Genomic DNA, 16,440 nt, shown 5'->3' on the forward strand with positions numbered 1-16,440 from the left:
GCTTAGCTGGGTTCCATAGCTGCATTCATTCACTTCAATGCTCTCCCAACCTCCTCATAAAAATCAGGGCAATGCAACTGCATTAAAATTCTGTGGATACATTAATGTATTAACTTAAGTGCATCAGAAATAGGATGAGCAGTACAATACATTAAGTGTGTTCCATCTTCCAAAAAAACAAGTCATTAAGCTGGAGACTTTCAGTTATTTTGCAATCGACTATGATTAATCTTATTATTTTTATATTGGAATCTTTAACCCATTCTTGAAAAATATCAGAACATTGATTCTGCTTTATCTGATGCACAAAGGAAATCTTTGGATTGACATCCTCAGAAGGGAATCTTAGTCTTGATGGAAGTTGAAGTGTTTACTGTGTTTCCTTTTGATTTTACAGGAGCCACTGATGGTAACGGATGAGAAAACTATTTGCTGCTGGTGTTGTGCCTCAGGCCCAGTATTGCTAAATGCCAAAATTGAACGGAAGGGCTTCATAGCAGGTAAAAATTTGGAGCACTGAAATCTGTTAGTTTTGCTGCTCTATGTGTATCACATTCACAATGACATAATATTGAAAAGGCACACACTTTCTGTTTAGTAACTACTAAATGCTTTCTCAAAACTCTTTCTGTCATGCTTTCCTGTGATGTTTATACTTGCCCTATTGTTTTATGTGATCAAGTCTTCCAACTTATAATTTATATCTTTAAGATAATGAAACCTGCCACCCGACTGAGAGGCTGACGGGATGGGGCCTCTTGCCCAGTCGGGTACGCTTGTTATTTTTTAATATTTGTTACATTTCAAGGGGAAATGCATTGACTCCAGCATGCAGAAGCTGCTCCTGGTCAATTATCGGTTATGCTTTCTATCTCCCTCCTTTCATGAATAGAGTTTATCGTTTGCATTTTTCTAATTTGTTGAGAGTTTTCCAGAACTTCAACTTTTGAAGATCAGACTATCACACAGATCACACAAAAGCATACACACTCTCAATATCCACTTCTTTAAGATCCTACTATGCAGTCCACCTTTGGCCCTCCTTGCGAAAATCCTCTCCAATTATCCTCAATTTTACTTGCTGACTTTTGTAGCTGTATCTAATTTGCTGCAAGTCCAGAAGGATTCTGCAAGATTATATGAACTGTGGATTTTGCTCATTTTCAGGTGATTCAATTCAAATATTTGCTGAAATTGAGAACCACTCTTCCCGCAAAGTTGTGCCAACGGCAGCCATTTTTAAAACAATCACCTACCATGCAAAAACCAAGAAAAGATCGTCTGCGGAACTTGTAACCAAAATCGAGGGAGAGCCAGTACTAGCCGGACAAAAAGACAGTCGGAATGTAATGCTATTGAAAATTCCAGAAACTCCTCCTACATTGATGAACTGCACCATTATCCAGATGGAATATTCAATTAAGGTAAATAACCTTTTTGAATTATACTTTTGAGTGAGGACAAAGATAGAAAAACTACAGCAGAATTTAGGCCCTTCCACCCACAAAGCTGTGCCAAAAATGTGGAGAATGCCACAAAGTGTGTGGCAAAGTCAAGTGTTCAAAAGTGGAACTTACTGTGACAGCATATTGCTTTATTTGCCTTAATTTTTCCTCACTTAGTATTTTGACTGCGATGACCCTTCTTCAGTTCTCCAGCCGGTGCATGTTGGTTCAAAACCTTTTTATAAATTGGAATGAAAGAACATCAAACTGGAATGGAGAACACAGTACAGTACAGCACAGGAACAGGCCCTTTGGCCCACAACCTCTGTGCTGATCATGATGCCAATTTAAACTAATCCCATCTGCCTGGATGTGGTCCATAACCCCTCCATTCCCTGCCTGTTCATGTGTCTGTCTAAATGCCTCTTAAACATTGCTATTAATTTAATAAGCGGGGCAGAGATGCCTCTTTCTAAAAACGGATCCTGGGATAGGTGGCAGAGCATTAAGTTCTGTAGGCCTCCAGGGAATCTTTATTAAGATCTTCCTTGGCTGTAATCTGATATACTTGTTTTGGCTGTATACATGGGTAGCTACGTAAAGGAGAGGCATACTTGGCTGCATCGTCAGAGCACATTTAGAACCAAGAGATGTAACTAGGCCCCTATTTTCAATGACATAACACAGTGAGCGTTTCTGTATCAATATCTTAATTGGATTTCAAATCGTATAGCTGTTTTACAGGTATTTCAAATTATTCAAACAAAGGAATAACTCAACAAATTGTTTACTCATTTTTCAGTAAAGCTTTGCATCCTGGATGTGTGCCATCAAATGTTTGATTCCGTGTGGCAACAATTACTGCAGTGGCTGAGCAGGGACAGAGGAAGATAACACATTTGGAAAAAATAGGCAGTAAGAGTTTTAAATCCTTAAGGGTGTTCTTATTGTTCTTTAGGTATCCGTAGAGATTCCAAGAGCAATGAATTTGACCGTCAGTTTACCAATAGTTATTGGTACAATTCCATCGCATTCTTTCGGTGCCCCGGCAAGTGACTTCGGTATTCAGTATGGGATGGACTACGGCAATGTAAACCAAACGCACCCTGACAAACCTGAAGGTAAGGACGAGATTGAGTTATTCAGTGATACAGCGGAGAAACAAGGTCTTAGGCCCGCCAACCATCGAGCACCCATTTACACCAATTCTACACTAATTCCATTCCCATTGACTCCCCATGGATTCTAGCACCCTTGCACTAAGAGTAACTTACAGTGACCAATTAGCCTCCCAACCCACACGCCTTTAGGAAACTGGAGCATTGGGGGATTCCAAATCAGAGTCAGGTTTATTATCACGGATGTATGTCGTGAAAATTGTTGTTTTGAGGCAGCAGTACAGTGCAAGATATAAAAATTACCATAAGTTACAAAAATAAATAAGTAGTGCAACAGAGGAACAAAGAGGTAGTGTTCGTGGACTGTTCAGAAATCTAATGCTGGAGGGGAAGAAGCTGTTCCTGAATCATTGAGTGTGGGTCTTCAGGCTCCTGTACCTCCTCTCTGATGGTAGTAATGTGAAGAGGCCATGTCCCAGGTGGTATCCTCGATGGCGGGGAGGGTTGTGCCCATGATGTAGCTGGCTGAGTCTACAATGCCTTTGGCCTCTTTTGATCCTGTGCGTTCACAAGGAGAAGATTCACCCAGTCATAAGGAGAACATGCAAACTCCATACCGGCAGCACCAGAGGTCAGGCTCCTGGGTTCATATTTGACCTCCAGTGCTGTCTGTGTTAAACTGGGGTTAAAACCAATGAACTTCTGACCATCTTTCCTCTGTGACTTCACAGTGGGACAGAGCAAGGTGGGGACCAGCATGGGAGGACCTTGTTGTTAGAAATATTGACCCCTTGATTATTATTTTTGCTGGGAAGTGAGCAAATGCAGGCCTGTATACTTGGATTTCCAGAAGATGTTCGATAAGGTGCCACATAAAAGACTTATCCATCAGATAGGCTGCGTGAGCTCAGGCTTTTCTCTTTGGAGAGAAGGAGGATGAGAGGTGACTTGATAGAGGTGTACAAGATGATAAGAGGCATCGATCGAGTGGACAGTCAGAGACTTTTTCCCAGGGCAACAATGGCTAACATGAGGGGACATAATTTTAAGGTGATTGGAGGAAAGTATAAGGGGGATGTCAGGGGTAAGTTTTTTACACAGAGAGTGGTGGGTGCGTGGAACGCACTGCCTGCAGAGGTTGTGGGGGCAGATACGTTAGGGACATTTAAGATACTCTTAGACATATGAATGATAGAGAAATGGGGGGGGCTATGTGGGAGGGAAGGGTTAGATAGATCTTAGAGCAGGATAAAATGTCAGCACAACATTGTGGGCTGAAGGGCCTGTATTATGCTATAGTGTTCTATGTTCTATAAGGATGCATGGAGTTGGGGGTCATGTATTAGCACGGATAGAGGATTGGTTAACCAATAGAAGGCAGACAGTTGGGATAAATGTGTGTTTCTCAGGTCTGCCTTTGATTTCCCAGCACTTGCTAAAGAAACATGCAGCCATTATTTTAGGCTTTAAAAATATTGATATTCTTCTTGACTTTTTAATCATCTTCCTTAAAGTTATGTCAAGATTGTTAAATTTCCATTTTCAGGTTCCTTTTGGAACTACCTGCTTTTCCCTACTTAAATATTGGGAAGTTGAGGACGCGCAAAGTAAGCCTTTTTGAACCCAGATATCTCCCTGATAAGTGCTTGTTAGGGATTTTTTAACTCTACTACACTATTGGATTCCTCACATAGTCCAAAGCATTGTAGGACCAGAATCACCACTCAGCCTATTGATGTTAATAAAAGGTGAGGGGGCAGGGAGATAGAACTGGAAGAGTCTGATCGAAGAATTTAATGAATTTTGATGACAAACTGAAATTTCTGATTTTGTGATCAGCTAACTTTACTTGAGATGACAGATCCCAATAATTTAACGAAATGGCTGACATTATAACCTTTGATACCCTCTCTAAGTTACCAGCTTAACACCATGCTGTCAGCGATCTAATGCCATTTATCTCCTGCTGACCAACCAGGTCACCTCTTCACTTAACATTTGCATTCTCTGTCCCAGTGGTCAATCCATCAACATTGTCTTGTGACTGATCAGGTCACCCCTTCCTAACTGCAGTGACCAAGAGGCCATTAAATTGAAGCCGAACTCTGCTGGCCATTACCAGCTCCCTCTCCAGGTTCCCCTTTGATCTCCAACATGGATTGCGTTGCCTCCCTCCTCTTTTGCTCGATGCAAATTCTGCTTATCAAGTCTCCAAACCAATTGACCTGATACAAGAATTTAACTCCAACTGTGTTCTCACTCTCACTGGCTCTCTCTCGCTCTCATGTCAGCCCCACATTTGTCATGGTACAATTTCAATAGAGCAGTCTGCAGTTAAAGTTCCCTTCTTGTGGAAAAATGCATCATGTGACTCTGCACAGAACCAACCCCATCCTGTTTGAGCAAACCATCTTAATCCTGCTTGTTTTCAGTCCAAGAATCAGCCAGTCCTCAGTTACTAAGAAATGTCATTGAGTTTGATGTTTGCCAAAGCGTTTTGATGAGAAAAGCTCTGGATTTCTCAGCATTTTCAAGAGCTGAAGAAGGTCCATTTCAGCTAACAATTTGAGCATTGTTTTCCTAAAGCTTTGAGGGATGAATATGGGCTTTGTGGTGCTAAGATTGCTAAATTTCTCTGGATTTTGTAGATTTTGTGGAGAGCCAAACCACCTTTTTTTTAAAGAGTAAACAGATGGTTAACAAAGACATGGGAGGTGCTCTTACAATTTTTTTTAGTTCACATCCTATTTCTCCAGAAGTTCATTTCAAAACCCCTCAGTTCATTACGGCAATGCTAGAAGGCTTGATGATTTGTTTTTGTGGGTAGGCCAAAAAATGCAGCAACCTGACCCCTCTTAATATATTAGTTTGATTAAATGCATTCTTGCTGCAGATTTGGCTATAGCATTGCACTGACTTCCTTGAGTTGCCAGGCAGTTGTGTTGGAAAAATCTGCTCACATGCCTTGGGGGCAGTTCTGTCCTAATTCATTCTCCATGAATACATTCATTTGATTGGAAAGGAGTGGCTCTGCAGAAGAAAACAAGTTTCAGGTCACTTACCTGTTTTACTTAATTGAGTTTACTTAAATGTTTTTAACTTTTTTATATAGTTTGATAAATGTTAAATGTTTTTGAATATTTGGCATATCAAAGAAATTTCTGATAGATTAACAGGTTTGGCTGTTGTCCGATCTGCTGTCAAAGCTTTTTTTTTCATCATTTCCATGTGTGGGACGTATTCAGGCCCCACCCCATGATGCTGTCTATGTTGGGACATGCTCACAGCCACACCGACCTGGTTGGAGTCAGCTCCATTGAGGGAGTTGCCTCTTTGGGGATCCGTTTAGGAAAGACTGGCAGGCTAGTGAATGGCAAGTGCAAGAAAGATTCCTGCTATCAGGAAATTCCTGACATTAATTTTCACAAAGTTAAAATGGATATTCCACGAACAATTTTTAGGTCCATATCTCTAATTTAGCTTGACAGAAAAGAAGTGCCGTTTGCACATGCTGGCTTCCACCAGAGCAATCCCACCAGTTTCATCCCCCTCTCTTCTTGGCAAGCACGGTAGTGTAGGGTTCAATTCCAGCCACTCTCTGTTTGTGGGTGTGTGAATGTGTGTGAGAGGGTGTGTTCTCCCTGTATCTGCGTGGGTTTCCTCCGGGTGCTCTGGTTTCCTCCCACATTCCAAAGACACACGGGTTAGGAAGTTGTGGGCGTGCTATGTTGGCGCCGGAGGCATGGCGACATTTGCAGGCTGCCCCCAGAACACTCTACGCAAAAGATGCATTTCACTGTGTGTTTTTATGTAGATGTGACTAATAAAGATATCTTATCTTAACCCTGTAATCCTAAACTTATTCTTTGACACGTTCCATCAACTTCTATTTGATTCTTTTATCACCTACCCACACTGAGGAGTGATTTAGAATCACCAAGTAACCTACTTAGATCATAGAACATTACAGCACAGTACAGGCCCTTCGGCTCACAATGTTGTGTTGACATCTTATTACAGACCAGAACTGAACACAATACTCCAAGTGTGATGTGAGAATTGTGATGTGAGAATTGCAATGTGAGAATGAACCAGAGTACCCAGGGGAAACTCACATGGTCACAGGGAGAACAAAATCCCACACAGACGGCACTCGAGGTCAGGATTGAACCTGGGTTGCTGGAACTGTGAGGTAGTAGTGTTAGCTGCTACACCGCCCCTGGCTGCTACTTCACCCTGACTCTCTGGGTTGTCAGAGGAGATGTACCTTTGTTCTTCAGGAGGAAGACTTTTACTCCAAAATCGATGGTGTGTTCATTATGCCCCCTTGCAAAAGAACACTTGAGATGCTGGAAGTTAAAGAAGTGGAATCACAGTCCCTTATCTGTTTGCAACCTAATGACTGTGGGTCATGCAGTTACATTGCATTGCAGAGACATCAGGTGTCTTTAGCCAGGAGAGGCTTTCATTTGTATCATCATGAATGCCGGGTAGGACAAATAATTCCCCAGCATTTGCTAATTGCCTCTGCAGGTTGAATTGACACACTGACATTCACTGCCTAGGTGTACTGATCAGGCACAAGCTATGAAGTTCCAACTTGGGTGGAGTTACAAGGGAAAATAAAAATAAAAATCATGATTCAATGACTCAGGAAACATTAGACTGGAGCCACTACCGTTCTACCATTTTAAGAGAAGTAAGTTTCAGACATCCCAAACATGCTCCAAGACCCAGACTTACTGATTGACCAAATGCTGCCTCAGTGCTCAATTGCAAGCCTCCACATGGAATGCAGAGTAAAGGCCCTGGATTGCTGGGATTCCCCACCTTTACGCAAGGGAATCATCTCTCCAATTCACCTGCCTGGCCTCGGATTGGAGACGACATTCATTTCAATAATAATTCTCAGCCTGTGCATTAGTAAGCAAAGGGTTGAGTAATTGTTATTTTAATTCTTTTAAATTTTTATCAAGCATTATTAATTAACTATTTTGATTTATTTACATCAATTTTAGTTTTCAATTCAGGTTTTAAAGTCAGTTGTAGGCTCGGCCCCTTGTGGGTTGTGCAGAACTTGCCTGAGAAATGGCAGATGGATTTTGGTGGGATGGCTGGATGGGTTGTTTGGAATGTTAGTCCAGCTCAAATAAGATAATTGTTTGAATTTTGGTAGACAGTTATTGGTTTAATTTTTTACTTTTCAGTGGCTGCTGGTTTTTTGGTCAACAACAAGAATATTGGCTTCTGCACATGAAGGGAATGAAAAGTCTTCAGAGGTATTGCGGAATGAAGATTAAACAAATCCTTCAGGGTTGGGTGTACGATGTCTAGTTCTCTGAGTCCTCTGACATAATCCAACTCCTTCTCAAAATATCTTCAATTTAAAGACATCAAAGACAGAATAGAACACAATAATCTTGAAACCAAAAAAACGATATTATTGTACTTCATTACATTTTTTTATTACATTTAAGAATAAGGACATTGTTAACCATTTTATATGGACAATAACATACTTGCATTAACAGCAGCATAGCCAATGCATGAGAACAATATTGTTTTGTAATATGTTATTATTCTCTGTAACCTTCAGAGAATGTTGTTCATGTTCATTTTTCATGAGTTGATGCATTTGTATATGTTTATGTTGCTACAATATTATCAGCTGATGTCTTGCATCTATGTATATATCCATGTCTCTATAATGTTATAGCAGTAACCAAATTGGTGCAGATTTTTAACATAGGATGTATCACATCGAAACAGGTCATTTAATGCAGCTGGTCTAATTTAACTTCTTCCTGCCTTGGCTCATCTAAATCTGTCAGCATAATCTTCTGTTCTCTTCTCCTCAGTGTGCTTGTCCATCCCCTTCAATGTATATTGCCCGAACATCTCCCCACAGAAGCAGATTCCACATTCCCACCAATCTTTGGCTAAAGAAGTTTTATTTGAATTCCCTTTTGGATTTCTTATTGATTACCTTTTACTGAAGTTCTCTAGATAGGTTCTTTCCCACTGGTGGAAACACTCTGTCAAAACCTTCTATCATTTTAAAGTCCTCATCTAAGTTGTATTATATTCTTACAAGAGACCCAGAACATACAGCCTTTCCAAATACATAAACCCTCTCATTTCTGATGTAAATTTTGTTTTATGTTCCTTGATTTAATTTCTTAATTCCTCTTTGCCTTCTTAGTTATTTTTCTTCCTTCTTTCCACTTCTCTTCATATTCCCTCTTGTCATTGCAGCTGGTGTTGTCTATATGCTTAAGATACACCTTTCTTTACCTTTGCTACAACCTATTCATCCACAGAGTTCTGTGAATGTTCAATTTCTTCTTTTAACGGAATATATTTTTTGTGGACTGTGAACACCTTTTAAAATATTTCCAATTTATTATCTTACGTCATTATTTGTCAGTGCTATTGCCTATTTTATCTTCCTGTTCTCAGCTTTGCAAAATCAGCCTCCCTCTAATCTGTTATCCTGGTTTTCTTTATACTTAAGCCTTTATCTTTTTAAAATGTATTATGATCAGTATAGGCTAAATGCTCCCCCTAATTTTTCTTCCTTTGTCTGCTCTAGTTTGATTTCTTATTTTTAAATTCAATAGCAGATCCTCCTTTGTTGGATTTTTTGCTTATTGAGTTGGAAAAGAGTCCTTACACATTATAGGAATTCCCTTATCCCATTCACCTATCTGTTCGATCCAGTTAATATCAGGGTTGTTGAAATTCCCAATGATTATTACGACATGATTTTTACTTAATTTGTCAGCACTTTCCTTCCTCCTTCGGGTTGCTGGTTGATTATGATGATTGCTATGACTGACATAGAAGGTAGAACATTCCAGCATAGTACAGGCCCTTCAGCCCACTATGTTGTGCTGACATTTTATCCTGCTCTAAGATCTATCTAACCCTTTCCTCCCACATAGCCCTCCATTTCTCTATCATTCATGTGTCTATCTAAGAGTCTCTTAAATGCCCCTAATGTATCTGCCCCACCACCTCTGCCGGCAGTGCGTTCCACGCACCCACCACTCTCTGTTTAAAAAAAACTTACCTCTGACTTCACCCCTATGCCTTTCTCCAATCACCTTAAAATTATGCCCCTCATGTTAGCCATCGTCACCCTGGGAAAAAGTCTCTGACTGTCCACTCGATATATGCTCTTATCATCTTGTACACCTCTATCAAGTCACTTCTCATCCTCCTTCGCTCCGAAGAGAAAAGCCCGAGCTCGCTCAACCTATCCTCATAAGACATGCTCTCCAATCCAGGCAGTATTTTTTATTACCTTTTTATTATCTTTTATCCCTATCCATGTAAATTCTATTTTTGACTCAATGCAGATGCATTCTTTTTTTCAGCTGCCAGTATATCATCTGTAACATGATAACTAGATTTGCTCTCCCTCTGTCCAACTTCCTTTCCAGCCACCCTTACCGGCCACTGGTACGCCTTTGGAATTCTCATTCCAGGCTGCAGAGGAAGCGACCTTTCCTGTAATTATAGATCAACCTATCACTGCTACATTTCTGTCCTGCTCTTCCCACATATTGGACAACACTTCTGAGCCGCAGCACTGTGGGCTGAATTGTGGCTGTCCAACCTGTTCTTTCACAAATTGATTCTTAGAATCAGTAGAAATGTACAGCAGAGAAATGGGGCCTTTCAGCCCATCTCGTCCATGCTGACCATGATACCTATTTACACTAATCCCGTTTGTCCATAACCCTCTCCACCTTTCCTGTGTAATTACCTCTCCAAACACCTCCTAAATGTTATACTTGTATCTGCCTCCACTACCTCCTCTGGCAATTTGTTCCAGATAACCACCACCTCTGTGTGGAAAAATTTACCCCTCATATCTCCTTCAAATTTCTCCTCTCTCACCTTAAACCTGTGTCCTTTAGTTCTAGACTCCCCTGCCCTGCGGAAAAGATTCTGATTGTCTATCCTAACTACGCCCTTCATAATTTTATAAACCTCCATAAGGTCACCTCTACGCCTCCTATGTTACGACGAGAACAGACCCAGCCTATCCAATCTCTCGTTATAACTACAGCCCTCCTTTCCAGACAATGTCCTGATGAATCTCTTCCGCACTCTTTCCATTGCTACCACATCCTTCCTGTAGTGTACACAGTACTTCAGTTGTGGTCCAGCCAGTGTTTTGTACAACTACAACATGAAATCTCAACTCTTATACTCAATGCCTCAGCCTATGAAGGCAGGCATAGAAAAATGCCCGTTCTACTACCCTATCCATCTGTGTCACCACTTTCAAGAAGCTGTGGACTTGCACTGCAAGATCTCTCGGGACATTAACACTACTAAAATGGATTAAATTTCATCTGCTGCTGCTGCTCTACCCAACTTTCCAGCTGATCTATATCCCACTACGTCCTTAGACAACCTACTTCAATATCTATGACTCCATCGATTTTCATATCATCTGCAAACTTACTAATCTTACATTCTCGTCCAGGTCGTATATTAGAAGCGGCAAAGGTTCCAGCACTGATCCCTTCCAGTCAGAGAAACCATCCCTCCACCGTGACCCTCTGCCTCCTATCACCAAGCCAATTTTGGATCCAGTTTGCCAACGTGCCTCAGATTCCTTGTGCCTTCTGAACCAGCCTAGCAGGACCTTATCAAAAGCCTCGCTAAGGTCCATGTAAACCATATCTACCACTCTGCTCACACCAATATTCCTAGTTACCTCCTCAAAAAAACTCAATCAGACTCTTGCCAGACAAAGTTGATATGCCTTCTTGTCTTTGATACCCCGACCATGGGAGAAAGATTTTGACTATCTATCTATGCCTCTGATAATCTTCTAAACTTCTGCCTCCTTCGCTCCAGAGAAAACAAGCTCAGCCTAAAGTCCTCAATCCAGGCAACCCGGTCTCAATCTAAAATGCATGGAATATGTGCACTCAAAGAACTTATGTTAAGTGTCTGAATTTTTCTTTAAAATATGTAGTTACAAACAAAGATGAAATCTCTCAATCTTTTCGCTAAATCAGCACTATGACAGCAAAAGTATAACTGACATTTATATCTCAGTCTCTAACTCTTTAAAAACAAAATATTATCTGGTGATTATTACCTAATTGCTTGGTGAGAGCTTTCATTTCACAATTAGTTGCCCTTGTTACACAGATTACAACAGTGACTAATCAGGAAAAGGTATTTCATCCACTGTAATGCACCTTGAGCATCATAAAATTGTTTACAGATACAAGGCTTTCCTTAAAGATTCAGCTGGAACTGTAGTACTACCAGGACATAAAGTCAGTGATAAACCAAAATAATGGCTGAAGAATAATAGGAAACAAGTACATTATCATCTTTATCCAGTCTTGACAAAAGGTTCTGGAGCTTGAAACGTTAACTCTGTTTCTCTTTCCACGGATGTTGCCTCATCTCCTGATTGTTTTCAGCATTTTCTGTTTTTATTCCAGTTTTTTACTTGTTTTCCTAATGTACAGTGTATTGGAATTGCATGAGCAAAAATAAAAATTACCCCTTTAAACAAAGTCAGTTAATGGAAGGGTTTTGCCAGATATTAAGAGTGATTCCACATTATTGCTATGGAGCCTGATAAGCTTCTGTAAGAGGTGTGGAATTTGTTTATTCACTCATATATTTGTGTCATTTTACATGTTGATGAATCAGAAAGAATGAAATAACCACTTTTTAATTTGTGACTTTTGATATCAGAACTTTTAGCGATGCCTTAAGAAGCAAAACCCAAACTTTTTATTACATTCCAAAATGTCCAGTTTCACTCCAATAGTACGGCCTCCCAAAATAATTCATTTTTAGAAGTTGCTTTTAAATGTTTTGCAGCTCATTAAAAAAGAAGTCCTGATATAAGACACCAAGGTGTAGATTTTTATCTTCACCTGAGCTAACATATTACCCAAGTAATATATGAACATTGGAATCCAGCTCAGAGGATCATGGACCGCGAATAGAACTTGCCTAAAGAAGTCGACTATTCTCCATTTTGAATGCCCACATTTCCCCCCTCCTGCTTCATCTCGGCCATACCATATGTCCCAGCAGTAAGGATGAAAATCTACCTCATTGCCAAGTCTTCATCAAGAACACGTTTAATCTTATGTAGAAATTGACCAAAGTTTTTATCCCAGCATGCTGGACTTTTAAAACAAGCATTTAAAGCAGACTGTCAGCATAAAAATCTGCGTCAGGATTCGTTCATACACAAGCAAGACTAACCAAAGGACACAATTTATTTATCTGGTTTTGCTCCGCAGCGTCTGTGGCCTGATAGGTAAGTGCTCACTGAACCTTTCAAGCTGCTGATAAATTTCCCCATCTGTGAAAGTGGATGATAGATTGAGCAGAGCTTGGACTTGCAAGGAATGGACTTAACACACAAAGTTCCAACCAACGGGTCGGCGGGTCGCAACAATCTGTTGCCATGGGGTGTTTGAGGCAAGCTGAGGGCGATTTTCAAAGGACTGTGGACAAGATTGATCACCCGTACAGACTGGAGCATGCTCCTTTGAATGACTGCTGGGGTGAGTTGCCTTTGAGTTCAAGTTACAATTGAGAGATAAAACAGTACGATTGCTGGAGTACAGAGGCTAAGTCAGTGCACAATATTTTGCAGTATTTTATATCATATCTTCCTGATTAAAAAGGTATAGGGTATCTATGATATCTTTCTTTTGTAATTCTCTGATGGTTGCAATATTTTCTGTTAGCTATGGTGCTTTATAATATATTGGTTATATTTACTTAATAAACTTTATTGGTATTGGTTTATTATTGTCACTTGTACTGAGGTACAGTGAAAATCTTGTCTTGCATACCGTTCGTACAGGTCAATCCATTACACAGTGCAGTTACATTGAGTTAGTACAGAGTGCACTGAGGTAGTACAGGTAAAAACAATATCAGTACAGAGTAAAGTGTCACAGCTACAGAGGAAGTGCAGTGCAGGTAGACAATAAGGTGCAAGGTCACAACAAGGTAGATCGTGAGGTCAGAGTCCATCTCATGATATAAGGAAACTGTTCAATAGTCTTATCACAGTGTAAAGTCTTACCACACTTTACAAAGGAGCTTTCATCAGTCCTGATGAAGGGTCTCGACCCGAAACGTCGACTGTTTATTTCCCTCCATAGATGCTGCCTGACCTACTTAGTTCCTCCAGCACTTTGTGTGTGTTGCTTCAGTTTCCAGCATTTGTAGACCCTCTTGTGCCTTTGGATTGTGCTGCTCTGTGAGTCTTGACTAGTTTTACTCTGTCCTGATCAGGCCAAACTCAGAGACTATGTGTAGGGAAGATAGGAAGAATGACCCAAGAATAAAACACGGATTTCAAAATGTGATAACCACCTCGTACAAAGAAAGGGTTGCGTCCTGCAATGCCTCCATCTCCAGCTCCACCAGCAACAGCACCACGTCCTGGGGGCTGTGACATGTCTGGATAATTTGTCATCCAAGAAGAGAAAGGAAGGCAGAGTTCTATTTCTTTTGTATCCTTCACAACCTGGTCAGGTTTTAAAGCACTTTACAGCTAATGAAATATTTTTGAAGTGCAGTCATCATTTTATGCAGGAAATTTAAACCCAGGAAAGTCGCACAAACAGCAAATTGAGAAAGGCTGTATGATATGCTTTTGTGATGTTGAAATGTTGTTAAGAATTGTGCCACAGTGGTTGGAGAGTGTGTGTGTCTGTGTGTGTGTATAATTCATACACAGGCATCTTCCAGTCCACAGAAGTGGAAGGGAAGCCAATCATCGTCCACCCCAAGGGACTGCACAAGAAGAAGAGGCATGGGATGGTTTCCATCCATTTGAGGGCTCAATGTTTCATCTCATTTAGGGTGCACTGCTCAGCACTGTATTGGACCATCAACCTCATTTTCTTGTGCTCAAGATTCTGGGGATTTTAAATGCCACCCTATTTGATTATGAATATGGAAACTTACTGTAATGGTTAGCATAACATTATTACAGTGCCAATGACCCGGGTTCAATTCCGGCTGCTGTCTGTAAGAAGTTTGTACGTTCTCCCCGTGTCTGCATGAGTTTCCTCCGGGTGCTCCGGTTTACTCCCATATTCCACTGACATAAGGGTTAGGAAGTTGTGGGCGTGCTATGTTGGTGCCGAAAGTGTGGCAACACTTGCGGGCTGCCCCCAGAACACTCTACGTAAAAGATGCATTTCACTGTATGTTTCGATGGACACGTGACTAATAAAGATATCTTATGTTATCAACCTGCCTGCAGACAACATCAAATTCCTCCGGCGTCTTGCTTCCAGGATCAAGCTGGCAGGGACTGCACAGAGCAGGTTCCACATTTATTAACCCCTTTGGAGCCACAGAATCACCTGCACTGAACTTCTCTGCAATGTTCCTTGTGCTTCCTACCTATGCTTAACTGCTTCCTATATCTTGTCCACCTTCAATGTCAGCAACCTCATCGAAAACACATCAGGTTCATCATGTACGTTGGTGACTTCAAACTGCAATTGAAACAAAAAATGCTGGAAACATTCAGCAGGTCCTTTTGTCTACCTGCAAAGTTGATGAATGTCCTTGTCATCAATAAAAAAAGCAGAAAAAGCTTGAAATGCCTGGCATCTCAGGCGTGTTAGTGTAAGGGCAGGTGCTGTAGTGTAGTCGTTAGCGTAATGCTATTATAGCGCCATTGACCCAGGTTGAATTTCGGCTGCTGTCTGTAAGGAGCTTGTACGTTCTCCCCGTGTCTGCGTGGGTTTCCTCCGGGTGCTCCGGTTTCCTCCCACATTCCAAAGATGTACGGGTTAGGAAGTTGAGGACACGCTATGTTGGTACCAGAAGCATGGCGACACTTGCGAGCTGTCCCTGGACCATTCTACGCAAAAGGTGCATTTCACTGTGTGTTTCGATGTACACGTGACTAATAAAGAAATCTTATTTCAAGCATTTTCTGTTTTTCACATTTTCAGCATCTACAATGTTTTTTGCTTTTTCAGCTTCCACTGTCTCCAAACTATGTGACGATTTCTCTCACACCTGGATGAGCAGAATCTCCTGGGCACGTCCTCAGTGGGTAGTATCCTTGTTCGGCAAATGGCAGCACTGCATCGGGAGAAGCATCAGACTGAGCGAGACCCCAGAAGGAGAGGGGTCTCTGGCTCAGTTTGGGACGGTGGGAGTGAGGACACAGATGGGTGGCAGGGCTAGGGGTGGAGATTGAGGGAACAGGTGTGAGAGTGGTTAGACATGCAGGGTGGGTGGGAGCAAGGTACGTGGGGGAGAGGGGGGTGAGTAGTCAGATTGTTGGGGATGGAGTTGGTGGCAAGATGGGTGGAGATGTGAGGGACGACGGTAAGATTACTACATGGCCTGGTATATCATCTTACTTAACAATAAACGTCACAATTTAAAAAGAGGAGGCATTTCATAACCTAATCATTCCCTGAGGCTAAGAGAGAATCACTTTCATGCTGGTTTTAAACCAAAGACTAAATTCCCCCAACCTAAAGCAATAAGTCCCCAAAGGATCTCAGTATATATAAAGCTTCCCCTCCATAGTTAGGAGGTGGGCAAATAGAAACAAAAATTAGCTCTGGTTCAACTGATGGACTGGCCACTTCAAACAAAGCTTCACCTTGTTAATAGGCTGCTTTGCTTACTCACCAGGTGCAGTGGAGAAGAGATTGAACGGGATGATTAAATCCGTCCGCTCAGAAGATCAGTATGACAAGCGCAGGAACAACGTGATGCGCTGTTACCACATCATGTGAGCATTGTCTCAATGGCAACATACCTCACAGAGAAAGAAGTGTATTATTTACTGTTGGGCAGAGAACGAGGCTGGGAAAGGGATTGTG

General features: G+C 41.2%; 1 protein-coding gene across 3 annotated transcripts in view; it reads left to right on the forward strand.

The window, feature by feature from the left end:
- Positions 1–14,751, forward strand: part of LOC127572703 (arrestin domain-containing protein 3-like) — a 59,255-nt gene extending 44,504 nt beyond the window's left edge. For 2 of the 3 annotated variants that reach the window (XM_052020228.1, XM_052020229.1), the window contains exons 5-8: positions 398–500; positions 1,168–1,424; positions 2,404–2,566; positions 7,771–14,751. In XM_052020228.1, the coding sequence (XP_051876188.1) occupies positions 398–500; positions 1,168–1,424; positions 2,404–2,566; positions 7,771–7,820 (573 nt within the window). In that variant the 3' untranslated portion in view covers positions 7,821–14,751. The remainder of the gene's footprint in view (positions 1–397; positions 501–1,167; positions 1,425–2,403; positions 2,567–7,770) is intronic. The other variant, XM_052020230.1, reaches the window with a different exon arrangement.
- Positions 14,752–16,440: the final 1,689 nt, after the last annotated feature.

Source organism: Pristis pectinata, chromosome 7 (genome assembly GCF_009764475.1).
Source record: "Pristis pectinata isolate sPriPec2 chromosome 7, sPriPec2.1.pri, whole genome shotgun sequence".
Lineage (NCBI taxonomy): Eukaryota > Metazoa > Chordata > Chondrichthyes > Rhinopristiformes > Pristidae > Pristis > Pristis pectinata.